The sequence below is a fragment of the Dunckerocampus dactyliophorus genome, chromosome 12 (genome assembly GCF_027744805.1).
Source record: "Dunckerocampus dactyliophorus isolate RoL2022-P2 chromosome 12, RoL_Ddac_1.1, whole genome shotgun sequence".
Classification (NCBI taxonomy): domain Eukaryota; kingdom Metazoa; phylum Chordata; class Actinopteri; order Syngnathiformes; family Syngnathidae; genus Dunckerocampus; species Dunckerocampus dactyliophorus.
This window is the reverse complement of record NC_072830.1, coordinates 17,913,387-17,933,727: the sequence shown is the minus strand read 5'-3', so window position 1 is coordinate 17,933,727 and position 20,341 is coordinate 17,913,387. Positions and strand designations below refer to the sequence as shown.

At 41.8% G+C, this 20,341-nt stretch overlaps 1 protein-coding gene across 7 annotated transcripts in view; it reads right to left on the bottom strand.

Annotated features, from left to right (window-relative positions):
• Positions 1 to 20,341, bottom strand: part of dock10 (dedicator of cytokinesis 10) — an 83,926-nt gene that overhangs the window by 24,439 nt on the left and 39,146 nt on the right. For 6 of the 7 annotated variants that reach the window (XM_054793214.1, XM_054793218.1, XM_054793212.1 and 3 more), the window contains exons 5-32: positions 18,327 to 18,399; positions 17,948 to 18,097; positions 15,739 to 15,873; positions 15,476 to 15,662; positions 14,825 to 14,910; positions 12,850 to 12,933; positions 12,591 to 12,749; positions 11,572 to 11,820; positions 11,368 to 11,490; positions 10,601 to 10,683; positions 10,402 to 10,524; positions 10,261 to 10,340; positions 9,998 to 10,185; positions 8,937 to 9,002; positions 8,764 to 8,856; positions 8,552 to 8,675; positions 8,346 to 8,467; positions 7,931 to 8,014; positions 7,684 to 7,776; positions 7,373 to 7,491; positions 5,796 to 5,865; positions 4,376 to 4,489; positions 4,226 to 4,297; positions 3,996 to 4,142; positions 3,265 to 3,348; positions 1,520 to 1,616; positions 1,344 to 1,376; positions 1,044 to 1,222 (exon numbers count right to left, since the gene is read on the bottom strand). In XM_054793214.1, the coding sequence (XP_054649189.1) occupies positions 1,044 to 1,222; positions 1,344 to 1,376; positions 1,520 to 1,616; positions 3,265 to 3,348; positions 3,996 to 4,142; positions 4,226 to 4,297; positions 4,376 to 4,489; positions 5,796 to 5,865; positions 7,373 to 7,491; positions 7,684 to 7,776; positions 7,931 to 8,014; positions 8,346 to 8,467; positions 8,552 to 8,675; positions 8,764 to 8,856; positions 8,937 to 9,002; positions 9,998 to 10,185; positions 10,261 to 10,340; positions 10,402 to 10,524; positions 10,601 to 10,683; positions 11,368 to 11,490; positions 11,572 to 11,820; positions 12,591 to 12,749; positions 12,850 to 12,933; positions 14,825 to 14,910; positions 15,476 to 15,662; positions 15,739 to 15,873; positions 17,948 to 18,097; positions 18,327 to 18,399 (3,217 nt within the window). The remainder of the gene's footprint in view (positions 1 to 1,043; positions 1,223 to 1,343; positions 1,377 to 1,519; positions 1,617 to 3,264; positions 3,349 to 3,995; positions 4,143 to 4,225; positions 4,298 to 4,375; positions 4,490 to 5,795; positions 5,866 to 7,372; positions 7,492 to 7,683; positions 7,777 to 7,930; positions 8,015 to 8,345; positions 8,468 to 8,551; positions 8,676 to 8,763; positions 8,857 to 8,936; positions 9,003 to 9,997; positions 10,186 to 10,260; positions 10,341 to 10,401; positions 10,525 to 10,600; positions 10,684 to 11,367; positions 11,491 to 11,571; positions 11,821 to 12,590; positions 12,750 to 12,849; positions 12,934 to 14,824; positions 14,911 to 15,475; positions 15,663 to 15,738; positions 15,874 to 17,947; positions 18,098 to 18,326; positions 18,400 to 20,341) is intronic. The other variant, XM_054793213.1, reaches the window with a different exon arrangement.

Here is a 20,341-nt window from a genome sequence, read left to right as displayed (position 1 = left end):
TAAATACCCTGAGACAAAAATTAGTGCATCCTAAAGACAAGGCTCCAAACCAGAAACAGAGCAATGTGGTCTATTCCATCCACTGTAAAGATGAGGAATGCAAAGAGCACTACATTGGGGAAACTAAGCAAATGCTCCAAAAAAGGCTTTATCAACATCGCAGGGACAATGCTAGTGGTCCTCAATCAGCAGTACATCTACACCTGAAAGCTACCAATCACTCTTTTCAGGACAGCGAGGTTAAGATTTTGGCCAAAGAAAACAGATGGTTTGAAAGAGGAGTTAAGGAAGCTATTTTTGTCAAACAACAGAACCCATCATTGAATCGGAATGGTGGTTTGAGGTTTAATTTGGACCCTGTGTTCAGCAGGTTACTGAGACCAAAACCCACAGCTCTTAGTCTTGCAAATGAGGTGAAGGCAGGGCCGAGCCAGAACAATAGATGCTAACAAGCCAGTATCAGAGTCGTTCATACCCAATTCAGGGAGCGACACTTCCCTTTTATCGTAGGTGTGAATAACAGGATAGGATTATACCACTGCTCCGCCCAGGCTTAGTGTAACGAACCAATAGGAGGAGGGTGTTGGCACACCAATTCCGCCCACTCTTACTGTATTTAAGGCCTAAGCTACCAGCACTTATTAGTTTGCTGACGAAGCTCTTCGGATGAGGAGCGAAACGTCCGACACCTTCTACACAGAAGTACAGATGACGTCTCAAGAAGCCTTTTCCTACTAAGTATACAGTAGCACTAGAGTGACTCTGTCTACTGGCAACACATCCCTTGTGTGTCTTTAACACACTTGGCCAATAAATATGATTCTGATAAAACTGCATATCATATTTCTTATGACTTCTTCATGACTCTGCATCATTAATGTTAAAATTTGCATCGTAACTTTTCCTCTCTTGTTTGCTAACTACCGCTGTCGTCATTGGTGTGTGTGAGTGACAGGAGGAAAAGCTCTGACTCGCTTGGGCAGAAATAGTTTGGTGCCACCTGTTGGACCTTGAGAAGCTTGAAAGTCTCTTGTTCTACCGACCTTGGTGGCGTAGCGTGCATCCAGAGAGTGCTTGGCCATGAGGGTCTTCAGGGTGGCCAAAGCCAGGTGCCTCAGGTCCTGCTCATCTTGCAGGGCCAGCCCAAGTTCTCGTAACAGCAGGCCCGTCATGAAGTGCTTCCTGCAGAACTCTCCGGTCAGGTTGTACTCAGGCACAGAAGCTGCAATAAAGAACGAGAATGCATGTTAAATTAAGCTAATCGATGTGATGCAGATGTGATTACAATAAGCATTGTGTTTTGTGTAATGTTTGCACACACAAACAAGAGTGCACATATTTACCATGAGTGCTTTGTGGCTCTGGGGATGCATGGTCTGATATGGACATACACATCAAGAAAGAGGTGACAGGGTAGAAAATAAAGAGGAGAGCTTGTTACCATAACAGACAAATGACAGCGAGCGACAAACTCGGTGCATGACTATTAACACAAACAAATAACGGCTCTGCCTATTACCTGTGATGCGAGCGGAGGGCAGGGGCAAGCTGAGCGGAATGTAGTGCTCGTGGTTGCACACCTCTCTCAGAAACTCAAACTTCAGTTCACACAACACCTTGAAAACACAAGCGCGATTCATGGATTCATTGCACGAAATGTATACACAATGGAACCCCTGTTTTCGTCATTAAATAATGAATTCAATTAGAAATAATGTAAACCCAATCAATCCGTTCCAGACACAAAAATATGGGGAAAAAAACCCTTAGTCAGAAAACAAAGCAAAATAGATACCCGGCTCACTTCCTGTAATGTGTCTCATTTAAAAAGTTCCCCCTGCAACCCGTGTTAACTAGTAACCTTTACATTACAATCCTACTGTAACAGACGCAAACCTCCATACTTTGCTATGAACTCTTACTTGAATTCAAATTCTGGCACTTGCAATTTCTTTGGCGTAAAAAAGCACACAGCACACTGAGAAATATGCAGCGCGGTTGTGTTTGAAAGGAGGAGGAAAGGAGACAAATACTGAGTTGTTCATCCTTCTGTGTGCATTTTATGAACAAATAAACCACACCGACACATAATAAAGATGATTAAAGGATTCCCTGACGGGAATCTGTCTACAGTGTACCTACTCTAAACGAACCACTCTCCATTCTTCACAGCGACTGAATCATCAAACTCTGTTATTGTTTGGCCAAACAGTGCCCGAACAATAACCGAGAAATAGTTTTGCTAAACGCAGAAGCCTGCAAAAACCGAGGTTCCTGTTAACGTCCGCCCCGGTTAGCATTAGTTTTTCAGTCAAAGTAAAAAAATTTACTGCAAAATTTTGCCTCAGTTTACGTACATTTTCAGGTTAGCTTAGTCTTGTCGTACTGTTGATACACCGTGTGAGTCCAGCTGTGTTTTTAATGTATTGTTAGCACAAATCGTCCTAAGCTTTTAACAAAGAAGCTAGCTTGCTAACAAAATGGCAACTGGGACCGGAAGTCAGCTATGTAGCCTGTCTATGATGTCATCAGCGGTGGACTCTAAAAAATGTTAACACAAAACATGTTTTCATCCTTTTACATGCATAAAACAATAAACAATTTTAAATGCATATAAATCATGGATGAAAGGGATAAATGAACATTTAAGGTTACCTTTACCTTCACTGAAGACATGATTCTTGATGTGCTGGCTGGAAAATGCTGGCACTTGAACCCATTTTTGGTTATTGGGGTGAGAAATACTATCGAATTCAAGAACTAACTCATGGCAAAACAGGAAGGTGGTGTCCGTGTGGTGTCTCGCTGCCACATGGTGTCTTTGGAAACACTGACATCGTGAATGATGCCTTCAGTGAAGGTAAAGGCAACCTTTTCTTTCTTTTCTTGGGAGAATGAACAGAATAAGATTTTCATTGCATGGTATAACTGCTGTTTTACTATGCACATGACAATAAAACTCTCTTGAATCTTGAATCTTGAATCTTTAAATGTTCATTTATCTCTTTCATTCATCATTTATGTATTAATGTATGTATTTATATGCATTTAGAATTGTTTTCTGCATGTAAAACTGTAATAATGCGATTTGTTTTAGCATTTTTGTAACAGATTAATCAGATTTACATTATTTCTTATGGGAAAAATGTATTCCGTTTTATTTATTCCGTTTCAGTTAGAGTCAGACCTTCTGTCAAGAATTAATGAGGCTAACCAGGGTTCCGCTGTATTTAATTTACTGTAATTCTCTGTTAGGGTTTGTACCTTGCTGTCAGTTGCAGTGATCATGTTGACGTAGTTGCTGATCAGTTTAAAGGTGAAGCCTCTGTCCATCAGAGTGAAGCAACGCTGCAGAAAAAACACATTACATGACAAAATTAGGTAGAGCTTTCACAAAATAATTAAATATGTGTCCTTTGGTCATGCCCAAACTACGCAGTGATTTCCATATAAATGTAACAAAGAATACTAATATATAATATATAACGCCCCTTCCTCCTATACATAGGTGGTCTAAAATGACAGATAGAATTTTTTAAATATATACTGTATATATTTTAATTTTTTCTTCTTTCCGGTATTTAATTTAACATATTATTTCAAGATTCAAATGTAACATTATTACTCTGCTGTATATATTACGTTGCATGCATGACAGCACACAAAGAACCAGAAAATAATGCATGACTGTAGACCACAACAACATATTTTATGCGCCTTAAAAGCCAGGTTCAAATAATACAGTTTAACTGTCCTTTGAATGGCATTTAATCTGTTATAAATCAAATATACAGCATCATAACTTCTTAAATAGTAAAGAAAGAAAGCCCATTTCTGGACCACGTTGTGGTCTTAAGCACTACTTCAAAGACACTTTTATCTGCAGTTTGTATGGCTGTATGTGTTGAACCTCAGTAGAGCAAATGTTCTTATGGAAATCAAATGCATCTGTTGAAATAAAATACTGCATATATATTCAAGGCAAAAACTACTACCTTGACAAAAGCTGCCACAGCTAAGTTGGCGCTGCGCGACTCCTCTGCCAGGTCTTTGTTCTTCCAGAAGATGTGATCAGACACCGTCTCAACCAGGGTTTCCACACGGCTCTGGTAAGACGAGGGGAAACGCTGCGGCCTTGGAAGCTGACAAGAAAGAAGTAAACGTGACTCTTCATGCACAGTGAATGCATGTGTTCAATATTTTCTTCGCCAATACACCATATTACCTTCACTTTGTCCGAGTCCACCAGATGTTGGGCCATGGACTTGACAATCAGTTCAAAGAAGAACCAAGAAAACTGAAAGAGACGTCAACAGCGCTATTGATAATGTATCGATGCACACGTATGCACTTTATGAAGTCACGTGGGGCTAACCTTCAAGACGTTCCTGACTGCTGCTTGCTCGTTGCTCTTCAGGTCAAAAGTCATGCCTTTGGCCAACTCCTCGTGCACCGTCCTGAAGCCATGAGCCTCTGACTTGAATACATACTACACACGGAACACAATGAGTGACTCAGAGGAAAAGGAGCAGTCGATAAATCAAAATGGCTTTAAAAACTCTAATTAACGGCCCCATTCAATAAGGACAAGTCTCCTATAGTCGCCAGGTGCGTGGTCTAAAAAAACGCAAATAACTGTCGGGGTCTCTAATTAGTGCCAGGTCATGTCAAATCAGGCCTCCTGATTTACTGCTTCTATTGACAGTAGCTGCATTTGGAGTATCATGGCTGGTCAGCACCCAGGTTTATCCACCTCTGTATGCGCTTTAAAATTTTGCTACTCAGATATTGGTGCGAAACTCAAGCGTGTTACACTTGTGCACTCATCAGCGGTATTAATGATGGCTGAGCAGTTTGCTCCTTACTGCTATTACAACATTGGTTCACTTGCTGCTGTGTTGTGCAATACACTTGTTTGTCCTCCTGGACTTTTCGGCAAATCAACGCCCCTGCAAAAATTACAGCATTTACGATAATTGATGGTTTTTTTTTAAAACATATTTTTTACATTTTTTTCTGAATGTTGAGCAGACGTGGTTGTAGCTCAGCTTCCCATAGCTGATGCCATGTTGTTCTTAAGACAGTAAACTAGATGAGACTGAATCAACAGAGCCTCTGCTGGTTGCAGCCAAGAAGTGCACTCTGTCGTGCTTGAGTTGCTTCAAGACACAGTTAATCAACACCCATCGCATCACAATTAGTTGATTAGTATGATAAATATATTAAAAACGATTAAAAGCATGTTAGCAAATAGCCTTCATTCATAGAAGAAGGCCATGTTACATTCCCCACGTGAATAGCAGCCTCCGCCATTCACGCTACAGTGAATTACAACTGGAGGACACACACAGAGAGCGCCAAATATTGTGCCAATCTGTCACCATGGCAACAGCAGCTCCATCAGCCTTGCTGCAAAGTCCTCCTCCATTTGTCTCTGCCACAAATTCCCTCGCAGTTTTACAACACTGCGGCCGACAAGAAACAGTTCTTGTGGTCTTTCTGACTGAGACAATGACCCAGTTTGTGTCCTACTCAAATAGCTTTTCTTTCTCTCGTCTTCTGTACGCGTGTTTGTGCAGTTTTTCCGTCGTGTGGCCACAACATACTCCATATCCACAAGTAAAGCCCTCTTTTGTGTGTGTTTTTTCCCCCTTTCTGCAAATAAAGACGTGTGTGAAGTCGTTCCACAGCCTTGTGGAAAATAAAAGTTATGATAATCGTTGCATGACGTCCGTGTGAGATGCAAGCATCATAACATGCATCCCACACATACCGCAAACAAAAGTTCAGCATACCTTAATATAGGAGTGCAGATAATGATCAAGGTTTTCCTCATGGCACTTGGATACAATGTGGACCAGCACTCTGCAAACACAAACATGGATGCGGCAGTTTTTCTTTTAAATTGATTACATAGCAGCCATTCAAATGTGAAATCTACATATCAGCTTGTCTCACAATCCTCATCATCTTGTCTTAGGAGATGCAACTGTAGCCCAGTTCAGCCCTGCACCCTGGTCGGGGCAACGAGCTAAAAGCCAGAGCTGTCGAGTGGAGCTCTTAAGGTTAACCAACGTACTTTGCACAGCCACACCAGCCAGGGGCATGGTGCAAAAATTATTAAGCCCTATAAATCCTACCTAGCAATAGCACATGCAAGTACATGAGGCGCCCCCTATGGGTTGTGCTCAAAATACAGGGAAAAATTTTCGGAATACGCTAACCAAGGCGTACAATGTTCCCTCGCTCCATCGCTGTCCATCCTTCGCAGACTCGCTGTTTCGATGTCTTCTGTGTCCTTATTGGCGAAGGGAGAACCTGCTCATTATCTTCTACATCCTGATTGGCTGTAGACCATTGTCAGTCAATCTCCTTCATGCCGAACTGCCGTGTTTCATGTTGTCTGATCGCTAGCAAACAGCTTGCTGAGACTCTGAACTTTGTATGTTTGCACATTTTCTCTCCGGCAAAACCCACAATGTCGACGAAACGTTGTGCACCCAAAAGGCAGAGGACGATGCTAACCGTTGCACATAAAGTTGGACTTCTGGACATGCTGAAGGAAGGTAAACGTTCCGCGGCTGCAGGCTCTCCAGGACGAAGAGTGAAACACACGTGAGTCACTTAATAATTTCTTTTGCCCAACCTCGCAGGTTGATCATTACAATTCAAACGAGGGTTTGAACTTAAGAGTGTGTAAACAAGAGAGAAATGTGAGCAAATGTTAATGCCTGTCTGAGAAAAGTGTATGAAGTGTATTGTGATGAATTTTACAGCCTTAAAACATATAGAATTGAAAAAAAATAAAGTTGCCTACTTCGCGGATTTCATTTATTGCGGGCTATTGTGGGAACCTATCACCTGCGATAAACTAGGGAACCTGTACGCTATTTGAGGTTCAACTGTATAGTAAAAAAAATAGCTGTTGGGCCTGTTGCGAGATAACCCAAACCTGCAACAAAAGCCTGTTGTTCCGGTCTGGTGCTTGTGTGTCTCACTGAACATTACAGTATTACTGACACCTGGTGACCAGCGTAGAATACAACATATCATCACAACATCTTTCAAGTGTGTCTTCTGAATGCCTTCTATTGTATTTTAGGTCATTCTGACATTTTTATGCTTGAAAATGAAAAAATACAAGGCAAAAAATACCAAAATTTGATTAAATATCCATATTTTTAACTAATAATAGGTTGTATGAAATGAAATAGCATGATTTATTAATTAATATATTTTTGAAAAAACGTGATGAAGCGAAGCCGTGAAATTCAAAGTGCGAAATGGTGAGAGATTACTGCACATCACATAGTGATGATGGTGTCTGTCAACTCAGTCTCCCTATAAAAAGCCTGTAATGGCAATAATCTACCTGGTGGTGGCAGTAGTGACCTCATCATTGTCAGTCTGAGTCAGAACCTTGAAGAGCTGGTTGAAAAGCACCGGCAGAAATCTGATGATCACTGGGATTTTCTCCATACTGAGGAGACCCTGGAAGAGGGTGGAAAAGGCGGAGGAGAAAGAGCGAGAGAGGAACAAGGGAGGGTAAAATCATTAAAAAAAGGCTCAGGACCGCAAAATGAAATCTGACATACTGTAATGTTTCACTGATTAGACGCGGAATGGTTTGGCCTTGTTTGAGGAATCAGTGGGGGGATTGGAAGTGTTTTTTTTTCCTCTAACCTTCAGGCAGTTGAGGAAGTTGGAGGTAGGAGGTAGCGAGAGGTCCAGCTCTCTTTTCTGGCACTGCTGGAAAAATCGGTTCAGGTGGGGGTCCTGGCGGGAGGAGAGGAATCCAGGAGAAACACGTCCAAGTTATTAAGGAAGTATGGGCTGCATTTGCAAAACATACAGTACGTGGCTGTAAGAGGTAAAAAAACATCAGCCTAACCACGCTCATGACTGCTAATAAGGGTCACCTTGATGTTACCTGAGTGTATACAGTTGACACCACATTGGTGGACACTTTGAAGATGGCCTTGGCCCCATCCACCCACTTCACATCAGCTCCATTCTGTAAAGCACACACATCATGTGAATAACGGGCCTCATTCGTTCTTAAATCGCTTCTACTCCAGAACTGCTGCACACAAAAGGGTGAAAATTTGTCAAAACACGCACCCTTACTGTGTTGCCCGTGCTATTATTTTTGGTGTCACTGTTATTAGTAATCCCCCATAACAAGTCAGATTCACTTGAAATTCTTCACATAGCTCACATAGTGCTCGAGAAAAAACATCCACTGTAACTTCGTTCGTCAAATTACCACAAAATTTGGTACACAACTTTAGAGGACTGGCAAGCACATGTGTCACAGTCAAAATATACCTTCAATTCCCTCTCACCTTGGTGTTGCTGGCCTCTTTTGTTGCCAGGTAACCAGGTGGCAGGTTACTGGAGACAGAGATGTTGAACTCCTGAGATGACAGACGACCCTCTTTGAGGAGAGGCAGCCAAGAGTAGCCCACTATAAATCCACCAACACAACACAGGATATTCAATGTTACAAAAAATAAAATCCTGCACCAGCACACACACCAGTGATGCTCACCAGGGGTCTCCAGGGCTTCTTTCCTCTTAGCGTTGGTCTTCGCATTGATATCACAAGTGACGTGGTAAAACGAGAAGAGCAGATGGTGCTTTTCGTGAAGTTGTGTCGGGAGCTCGATCTTCACCTTTTGGCACGGAAGAAACAACTTATCTTATGTGTTCTTGTTGCAAGCACCAATTGGAATTTGGATGTGATGATTTTGTTGAGCCCACCTCATCGTAGAAGTCGGGGTTCTGAGAGTGATGCAGGACGGTGGAACAGGCCGCTGAGGTGAAGACTGGACCTCCTGGCTTGCCGTAAATGCACTGGACAAGACAAATGAAATGTTTGGGTGTCCTTTCATGGCATAATGAAAGCCATGCTTGTGTTCTGGCGAGCATGTTACCTTTAAAGGTTTGGCAAGTTCTTCATCTGAGCTGCGGAACTCCACGTAGACTGCTAGATTACGAGCCTGTGGACAAAAAGACCACGATAACGCATCATATATAAATAATGGCAGAGGAAATGTAGCCACATGTCACTAAGTAAATAGGTATGAAATTTCCAAAAGGCAATGACTGCAGTTTTGGTGTTTAACACTAAACAATAGGGGTGCCATTCCTTGAACCAGGGTGTCTCAAAGTCTTAAAAACAATTATGATGAGTGCTAGATTGGATTATAAATTCTTTTTCTAGATCAATTGTTATCATTACCATTTCAATCTTTGACTTAATAGAACCCAAGCATGGAGGTGCAAGGACCCTCTTGAAGTATAATACAGACAAACATCGGTTTTCCAACACGGCAATTTTCATATGTTTCGGTTTTAAAGAGTTCACAGTTCTTGTACGCTTTCTTGGTGACCGTACATTATTACGAGTAACAAACTGTTGGCTTTTACGCTTTGCTACGTTGAATCTTTTGCAAAACAAACTCCAGGCTCGTAGTGTTGGGAAAGGTATGCTGGGGTTATGCTGGAGCCTATCCCAGCTGACCTTGAGCGAGAGGCGGGGTACACACTGGTCACCAGCCAATCACAGGGCACATACAGACGAACAACCGTTCACACTCACATTCATGCCTATGGACAATTTAGAGTCGCCGATGAACCTAACATGCATGTTTTTGGAATGTGGGAGGAAACCGGAGTACCCGGAGAAAACCCACGCACGAACTGGGAGAGCATGCAAACTCCACACAGAGATGCCCAAGCGGAGATTCGAACCCAGATCTTCCCGATCTACTAACTGTGTGGCCAACATGCTAATCACTCGGTCACCGTGCAGCCCTATAGGAAAAAATACCGTCTTATATTCTGGTCAATAGAATATTTTGTTTTTATTAGTCAGCTGTTTGAGGAAAACTGTCTCAACGACCGTAACCTGTGGTCATGGAAGAGATGTTACACGGAAATAAACCCTGAATGACGCCATAGTGAATGGTCTCATCTCCCCACACTGCTTTACCTTGGCAAAGCTCTTCTGGCTGTCGTATTTGAGATGTTTGGGGTAGACATAGATGTGGTTTCTATAGACACGGTACGGCTGAGTGAACTTGGTGGTGTCTTGGACAAACTCCTCCACCTCCACTGTGGGTTGGTGTTTGCTCAGATCCTCAAAGGGCTTCACAGGTATGTAGGAGGATGTAACACAGTCTGAAAATATAAATACAAGATGTTCAGAGAGAGAAAGGCAGCACTGGAGAGGAAGATGTGTCTAAATGGTCATACTTGGAAGCTCCAGTGGAACATAGTCCACTGTGACATCCAGCGTCCCAGGGATGGTCTGAAGCTTGCTTGTCTTCTCAGCCCTGGTTTGGTAAAAATGTTGTAAGAATGTTGCCTTGAAGAAGTCAAACTGAGCTTCTTTACCTTCTGTACTCTGACACGAGCTTAATCAGGTCTTCTGTGGAAATCTTGTTGCTCTCCTGTTTGAAGAGAGGCGAGAACCGAGACTCTCGGTCCAGTGCCCCGTGGTTGTCCTTAAAAAGGGACCTTTTAACATAAAGAGATAATAAAGGTTATGTCAGGATGAAACAGAAATGATCATGTTCTGTTGACTGACACTGACCTGACAGACCAAGCAAAGGGCATTCGGTATTTTCCCAGCTTACCACAGAACTGTTTGTTGGATTTTAGAATCTTTTGGACAGTCTGTATAAGGAAGCAGAAGGATGATTGATCACAACAGCAGCATATGCTAACAAACTAGCAAGGAGTAGTAGTTATGTCGGCCGTGTGGCAGTATTTTTAGTTAAAGTCTGAAAAAGACGTTGCAGCTGAGTGCAAAACTTGTCATGCACAAGTTTCCCGTGGTGGCACGGAATAGGGGAAGTTTAATACAACCTCATAGTGCATTTGAAGCAGCATCACAAAAAACAGCATAAGATTTCTGCAAGGCCGCAAAGGCAAAGAAACAAACCTCTAGGCTCCTTCAATCCACCAACGCTGTCCGAAACATTTGCAATAGTGTGAGAAACTCCCACGTGACGGCAAAAAGTCATTAGCTATAACAGAAAAAAGCCAGCCCCTGTTGGTGGTGAGTAATTTCGAGCTTAAACACCTACTGTTGCTGACTACCAAACAAAACAAACAAAAGTATGATTCGGTTAGACAGTAGATGTACATGGCTTTTGATTTGGACGAAGTTGCGAGGTCGTCGATTGGTTGAATTGGTGTGAATTGGCGTGATTGCAACACGAGGATCCTGGAGGATCTGCTTTATGTTAAGATTTCAATTTGCACTACTGCCTTTTTATATTTGTCCACTAGATGGCACTACTATTTCCCGTTCCAAGCATGCAGCAAAATTGCTCAAGTTCTTAAGTTCTTTCTGACCTTGCTGGAGTCTGTGTTCTTGATGTATGGCTCTGTCCCACAAGCAATATTTCCCATCAGCACTTTCTCTACTCTGGCCACCATCACGATGTCCACGTGAGGGTTGGTCAATGAGAATATCGCCTGCATGAATTGCATGCCAAGAACATATTATTAAATTCTCAACACCTACTTTTGGAGTTTGGTGGTACAGTTTGGTGGTACCTGTTTAGGAAAGCATAACCAGTGCTCCAACTCCACGCTAGGATGACTATCTCCTGAACTCTTTTCCGCAGGAGAGCACAGGCCGTTCTCCTGAGCTCCTGAGCCAGTGCCCGCACTGCATGACCCGTTGCTGACACCCCCCAGCATCTGACGAACTGCCTCGTGGTTGAGGTCCACATGGAAGTCAGCAGATACTTTCCTCCCATCTCTTATATCCAACAGTGCTAACGACACGAAGAAAGGCTCAATCTGGTGGAAGATAGGGGATAAAAATGAGTCATTCTTTACAAATGAAGGATGAATTAAGTGCCTTTGCAAAACTGCTTATCCTGCTTTTTGGTTTTTGTTTAGAGCTTCGGGTGCCTGCTAAGCTAGCTGGCATCCATTACACTAACGTAACATGACGGTGCTGTAAAAATGTGAGGGTAATGTGTAATGAGCACTGTGGCTGACATAGCTAAGCTAGTGTTGCTAACGTTTGTGTCCTTCTGTCCCACTCGGAAATGTTCAGTAGTTGAATGTGATATAAGGCCTTTATTAAGTTATTAAGTGCAGGAACGTGTATGGTATAGAGCTGCAACAATTAAGTGACAAAAATTCCAGCATCAAAGCTAGATTTTGGCTAATAGACTTCCAATACAATATTGTGGGACTTTTGAGATTTAGTATTGATGAAAGATAGTATAAAATGAGACCTGGTTGAGGAGTGGAATGCCACCCCACAGCACCGTGTGACCAGGCTGCTGACCAATCCAATCCAGCAAAGAACACCAAACAAGAGTCCATAGCAACAGCAGGATAAGCCGTTTGGCATTGGCAGGGAACAATCGGCTGCTCATCCCCCAAATGCATATTCCTTACAAAATGGGGCATGCACTTAAAAAGAGAAATAAACAGGCTTTCCAATGGGATAAACGTTGATGGCAAGAAGCATTGTTCCAACAGAGACATAATCTACAAAACACACATTTTCCAACTTGCAGTCAACATCAGCAAGCTGAAGAATAACGCTTCCTTACGTTAGTGACCGGTCCTGTTTCACTCTCACTGATGCAGCCCTGCAGCATGAAGTTCAGCGATCGGCAGGTCACCATGAACCTTCTACCCAGTTTCTCCTCAAAAGGACGCGCTGTGGTGTTTTCACTTGATGGGTGTTCCACTCGTGGGCTCCTCAGCACCTGTGATTGACAAATGCCACATTGTTCGCCAGCCGCTGCAGTAGATATAGTTTACAGTAGGTATGAATTCAAACATATGCGTGGTGCCATTCATACATACAGGAGTGTCGGGGTCAAGTGAGAAAAGATTCAATCGCTCTTCTCTCCGAGCACATCGAATTCCCTCATCTGTCTCTGAGATATACTGCAGAAGAGAAGAAGACACAATGAACCAAAAGAGAAATACACTCTTCTAGATAATTATATCCTTGAAAAACCATAAACCGCATTGCTGCTGCACGCTCTGAATAGACACTTGCGTCTATATCTGCACCATGAGGTTAGATTAAAAGGCTTTCTAAGGAGTATAATTACCTTAAACCACAATACTAATTATGCTATTCAGTCGCATCCCCTCAAAGGAAGTAAAACACATTTGCGCAATTCTTTTTGGATTTTTGTTTTGTAATAGTCATTTTACCTAATTTCTTATTTTTAATAGTAGGTTACCGAATGACACTGTTCGTTGCATATATTCATTATACTCAATATACTATTTTTTTGACTGGAATTTAACAATCACATCTTTTAAAATGTGCTTTAACTATGCTTAAAACATAACTAGACAGCCAGTGTTGTAAATCTAAGAAATAGTAGTACAGTGGTACCTTGGTTAACGTCCGCCCCGGTTAACAACCCAAATTTGTGCTAAAATTTAGTTTTGGCTTGCATTCGCCTGCTTGGTTTGCATCCAAAATAACGCCATCTTGAATCATGCAGCCAAGACGAAATCTCTCAATAGTTGCGCATGCTCAAGCAATGCATCTGCTGCTGCGGTCGCCGTTTTAGTTCGTTTCTAACAGAGTTGTAGAGAGATACGCGACGTAACACACACATGGGCCGCACAAAAGAGAAAGGCAATGGACCGTACTGAGACAAGAGTGCAAGACCTGAGAATTTCCGGGTTAAAGAAAAGACCGTCCTCATTTCAGAGGTATGCAAATGTAACGGGAGTGGCTCTGTCATTGGCTGCGGTGCATACTACTCCGGTTCCCGCGTAACAGTTTGTCAACTCAGCGGTGCATGGAGGTTTTTGGTTCCAACAGCAACAAATAAGCATTCAAACTTACTGTAGCATGTTCGCGGTATCCCGAGTCAAACATAGCACACATCGCCAGCTCGCTGATGCGCTTCCGTGGCGTCACTGCCGCCAATGTTTTGTTTTTTTCCATTTTCTATATTAAACGGCAAGGTACATGTTTATTGGTTCGAGAAGGGTTTGTAGGGTTTTTTTTCTAGCAAAACTAGGTAAAAGGGATGTTCTATGTCCAGTTGTCCATTCATTCGTCATTTGTAAATAGTTTTGCCTCATTTTCTGCATGTAAAACTATAATTATTGTCTATAAAATGTGTTTTGTGTACACAATTTTGGGTGTGCGGAACGGATTAATTGGATTTACATTATTTTCTATGTGAAAATTTGCTGTCTGTTTTGGTTTCAGTCGGACCTTCTGGAACGGATTAATGACGTTAACCAAGGCACCACTGTAGTAGGGTCACATTCACAAAAAATAAATCATAACATTTTGCAAGAACAATTTTTTATTCTTAAAATTAGAATAAATAAATAATTTTTGATCAAAATTACAAGAAAAAGAAAACAGTCCTAATTTTACAGGAATAAGACAAAAAAGAGCAATATTAGGATTAAAAAAATAATTTCATGAAAACACTGTCCTACTTTTACATGATAAAAGTTATAATATTATGAGAAAAACGTAGCAACATTAAAAGAAAAAAGTTGGCACTTCCTGAGAATACCGTTTTCATTTTGCAAAAATAATGTAGTCATTTCAAGAAAGAAAAATAGCAATATTATCGAAAAACAGCAGCAATTAGATGAAAGTATAGTCAAACAAAATATATACAAATATAGAGAAAAAATATGAATATTATTATTGTATTATTATAAAAATGAGACAATTTATTAGAACTTTTTTTACAACATTAAAACCGAATTCTTGTACTTTGTTTTCTAAATAAATACATTTCAATACGAACATCTTTAGATTATGACAGAGACAAAAGCAGCCAACCTTAGCTAGCTCAGGGTTAATGCCGTTTTCCGTCGCATCTTCGTTCTCCTGCAAACAGCAGTCGGTCAATGACAGGTCGAACACATCTGGAGGAAGAGCAAACATCATTTAGTATCTTGATGGGCTGTCCCAAAGGTCAAAATTCAGCAGTAATGCATTGTCAGTGTACATTAAGCTAGTACAGGTGGTCCATGGTTCCTTGTTACGACGTTCTGTGGTTACGAACGCGCTCCCGTAAATTCATTAAAAACGTAATTTTGGTCGGTAAACACGGGACAGGATGACGTTGCTAATTTATTAACTTTATACTCTTCATTATGTCTCCCAGGCGGCAGTGCGCCAAAGAAAAGAAAAACCATCACCATGGAAGAGAAAATGAACATCATAAAAAGCTCATAAAAAGAGAGAGGAGAAATGCCCACCAATATTAGCTGCACTCTTGGTCTCTATCGCTTGGCTGGATAAAGGATTAAGGATAACGATTATTTAACGCTAATGAATGCTAGCAGGGTCATGGATTCCTTGTGCTGTTACAGGGAGATCTGGGAGGGGAAGAGGAGCTTATCCTTCCAGACTAGCCTCACACAATATTTCATAATACATGTATAATATTCATTCATCCATCCATAGCTTGCTCCAACTATTTCTCACCCTGGCGATGGTCAGACAGGTCCAGACTCTTGCGGTCCGGAGCGGGCCCGTCGTGAGGCGTGATCTGCAAGATGCGTGTCAAGGTGCTGATCCACTCCTCCATGTCCTGCTCAGTCTCCGCGGCCAGCACGAAGTATGTGACCTCGTTCATCTTCAGCTCAAAGGCATGCTTCCTCAGACGATTATTCTTGAAGACATCACGTCACTGTATGTTCATAAAAACTGAACAAAAATGGCGCACCTTGTGATGATTTATAGCATACCTGCACCACACCGGTACATGAGTCAAGGAAGATGCAACCTTTGGGTTCCTTGGAGATCTTCTCGTCCTTGTAGAAGTTCATGATGTAGGAGTTGTCCGTCAACTGCGTCAGCTGGAAGTATCTCCTCTTGAATGACTGTGCAATGACATCAAGGCATGATGTTGGAATACATTACATGTCTGCAGGACCACAGTCATGGGAGGTACCTAAATAGCAGTGTGCTGCAAATAACAACAGCTTATTTGGGGTGGAACAAAAATGCATGTCTGTTCATTATTGTTATGGGATTATGCAAAAACCACACATCTTATTTTTTTCTTTTTGCTGTTTGAGTAAAGATGGAACGATCACCCGCAATCTGAGAATGCATCTAACATCTTACCTCACTCTCATGAACCTAAAAATAGCCTTCAAGCTAACCTACAGACATCTTTCGTAAAAACTAAGTAGCTATCGGTGCGTCATTTGGGTGCTAAATGCATGCAGACTCAGCCACCTGCATGTAGCAGCATCCTGGTGGACGCACACAGAGTCTGACTCCCTGTTTAAACTTTATTGCTGACCTTAGCACGCCAACAGCAGTGCTCAGTCCTAGCGCTGCACACACATTTCGCCGTAGCGCTCGGCGTCAGCACCACAGCACTTCCTCATTATCCACCAAACACTATCACGGCGAGCGGGGTGCATTCATGAACTGCGGAATTCTGAACGTCGTTGGGTTACACGTGCGCTGCATTGCTGCTGGTTTTTCTGTGATAATTATGATTTGTTGTGGATTTTATTTGATATTGGTGAATGTGTTACATAGTTAGCATTTTATTTACATGATTGAGGTATTTAAATGACTATTCTGTTCAACTCGCGTGTCATAAAATTCCATAAAAATAAAAGGGTATTGTTTTTTTGGACACAATGTGTACATTTTCCCTTTTTGTAACACTGTTACAAGGCACTGTTTAAGCATCGGCACCGTTTCAACAGTACCTACTTGGCACCGGTATTGAATAACACGTAAACTAGGGAACACCAACTGGTAGGCCGACGTCCGAGTCCAGACAAAGATGCCGTCCAATACGGACCAAGAGTCAATAAATTATTGAAGTATTTGAAGTTTTGGCAGTATTTCTACAGGGTATCCACGGGGTCTTAAAATGTCTTAAAAAGTCTAAAATCCTATCATTATAATTGAAGGCTTTAAATGTCTAAAATTCTCTTAAAATCTCATAAAATAATAAAAAGTTTAAATGTTTTAATTTTTGGAGGACTCTATAACCTAACTACAAAACGGAACTAATATGAGTTCACAATAAAGAGGCTTCTGATGTTTTTAGTTAGGTTAAACATTTTGTATTCTTTTACCTTTTGCCAGTATGGCTGTGAAATGGGTCTTAAATTGTATTCTTTACGGTCTTAAAAAAACTGAAAACTAAATTGAAACCTGCAGAGACACTGTAAATCTATTTTGACCTGCGCATCTTTTGTAGATATTTTATGGTAGACTTTAGACGATATCGGTTGAGAAGCGTGGAAAACCCACTGGCCAATTGCATGTGAGTTAAGCCATTCCACATGATGCTACTCAGCCAATGAAATCTGTGCATTGGCTCTAAATACAGCAGATGAAAGAGGAGAGAGGTGTGACACGGAAGAACGAGTGAGACATGCAAGGAAAGAAGATAGAAACGAGCGATAAATACGGATAAAGAGGAGAGCGGGACAAGTGAAAGTTACGAGGAAAGAAGAGCGATATGTCCATCCCCCTGTCTCCCTGCTTGCTACTCCCGCCTTCTTCGCCTTGGCCACCGTCGTCGGGACCAAACCTTAGCTTGAGGACATTTTCTATGTCTGAACCTGTTTGCATTTGAGTTGAATACCCCTGATGTAAATGATGCCCAACCCTAAATTTATGTTCCTGAGTTAGGATTCTATCTTATGTTGACTTATGTTTTGTTTTAACTTAACTTTTTTTTAACTTTTTTTTTATTAGAACACAGATTTCTGTCCTTTGCAGAAGCGTGTTTGTCTATTATCATCTATTGCTTCGTTTTTTGTCAGAGCGCACACTTCTGATTGCAGAAATTCCACAATTGGTTGGGCAAACAAACGAAATTAGTATTTTTCATCCTTAGTTCAACCTTAGGAGAGGTCTGTGCTCTCTTGAGAGCTATTCTAGTGCACTGAAAGAAAAAAAAAGATAACTGGTCCTCACCCGCACAGTGATACTGTTGTTGACAGTGCTGTTAAAGTTGCCCTTGTATAGCCAGCCCGACCGAAACACTCCAACTCCTCCTCCACCTCCTCCCCCGCCTCCTCCTCCTCCTCCACCACCTCCTTTGGAGGAGGACAGGGAGGTGGTATCCTGTAAAAAGACAAGTAAAGTACAACCTCTCAGTCAGTAGATCAATAGAATGGAAGTCGGCCATTTGTCAAACGCTGTGCACCAACACTGATGAGCTCACTTGAGTGTGTTGTAACAGCGTGAAGGCTTCAAAATAAACTGATTTGAGCGTCATAAGGCCAGGGCGTTTCCAGCATGTAATGCATTCACTCTAAAAGGCATTTGTCAGAAGAGAGAAGCCATTACCGACCTCATCTTTGTCCATGTCCTCATAGTCGATCTCAAATGAATGGGAAGGCAGCTTCTCCGCTTTGTATAATTTCCTATACAGGACAAAAGCAGGAGACAATATTGATGTGGAACTCTGGTGATGAAGTATGCAAAGACTTAACTCAATTAATCCTCTCTTGAGCAGACTAGCTGGCTTCACAGAGTCAACAATAGATAAGCTGTCGGTTTGCTTTGTCACGAGGATGGCTGCGCCAGTGTCGGAAAGACATCTTTACAAAAGGTCACGTGGTGGTAAAAGCTGTCTAAAATAATCGCCGCAGTCGGAGGATTTGCGGCCACGGCGGGCTGACGTAGGAATGTCCGTACTGGCAGATGCAGTCAAATCTTAGCGGAAACCGCCAAATGCACACAGGAGCTGCATATTTTGAGTATGACATTGTTTATGCATCACTTCACTTTGCTCTCAAAGGATGCAAGTTGGCTTGAACTCGCATAAACAGGAAGATTTTTCTGTGCATTTTGGTCTTTGGTCCACACGGGTCACTGAATGCTGACTGTTTGGAAGGACTGCCCAAAACATAATGATGATGTACACTGCAGAAAGTCACATTTAAGTAAGATTAAATACCTAGAATGATGGTAAAAAACACAGTGGAACCTTGATTTTCGTACACCCCGGTTTTCACCAGAAATTATTGCCATAAATATGTCTCGGTTTTCGTGAACCGTCTTGGTTTTGGTGCCCAAACAAAGCATCCACGCATTGGTGACTCAGTCTCTGTGACAAACGGATGGTGGTTCTTGTACAGTTGGGACGCTATAGACAGATTCCGGCCAGGGAATCCTTTAATCACCTTTACTGTGTGTGTGAGTGTGGTTTATTTGTTCGTAGAAGGCACACCGAACGATGAACAACTCTGTATCTGTCTCCTTCCTGCCTTCTTTCAAGCACTGCGCCGGGCGCTGATGAGGCGTTCATATGAGTCTGTGCTTTATTTCAAGAAAGAACTCGTAGCAGAGTATGAAGATAGCGCCTGTTATATTACGACTGTAATGGAAAGGCTCCTTAGTTCACACAAGTTGCAGGGGTAATGGTTTAACGGAGACACATAAGAGTCTGTCGAGCAAATGTGTGTCATGATGGTTGTACCTGCTGCTGAAGTTTACAATAAAGTACAACGCTAACCTTCCACTCTTTAAAGTTAAGTTTGTAACAGACTAGAAAGAAACCTCCTCCATCCCTCCCTACGCACATCTCTGTGTTTGCTAGCCTTCATTAAAGGTGTAAGTGATGTTAAATGTTCATTTATCCGTTTCACTCATTAACTGATATGCATTTTGCTCTTTTTTTTGCATGTAAAACTATAATTATTCTCTATGAAATGTATTTTTTGGTTAATTTTTGGATGTCTGAAATGGATTAATTAGATTTACATGATTCCTTCTTGGAAACATTTATTCAGTTTCTGTCTGATCTTTTGGAAGAAATTAATGATAAAACCGAAGCTCCACTATACTTATTTTTGACTAAGAATAGTTTTTTGCTGACTATATTGCTTATGTCGGAGGTTGGATATTGTAATAAGTCTCAAATGTAGCCTGATGCTGGAATTACACTGTTTAAAAGTGCTTTTAGTACGCTGTTCTTTTTAGATACTATTTTACATATGGGCCTTTAACTCGTGTGATAAAAAACCAAAAACCAAAGGGGCCTGTAAGATTTTCTATCCTGCTTTAAGTGCACTTCCTGTTGGTTTAAAGGTCATGTGAACTGACAGTGGCGACCCATGGGATAGAGGGTGAACATTCCTGTGGTTGGAATTGCCGGACTGTTTTGGATCAGTCCCATCTCAGAATCACTTTGACTTATTTCAACGACTTAATGACCTTCCACTCCGGGATTGCCGTTTTCCTTCGACCCGTGCCACCAGGCTTTGTCCTCAGTCATCCATACCTGTCCCATTTTCAGTGGGAAACTACCGAATTGTGCCGTTCTTTCCCGGCTCCCTCCTGCTTTAACACTTTCCCGTATTT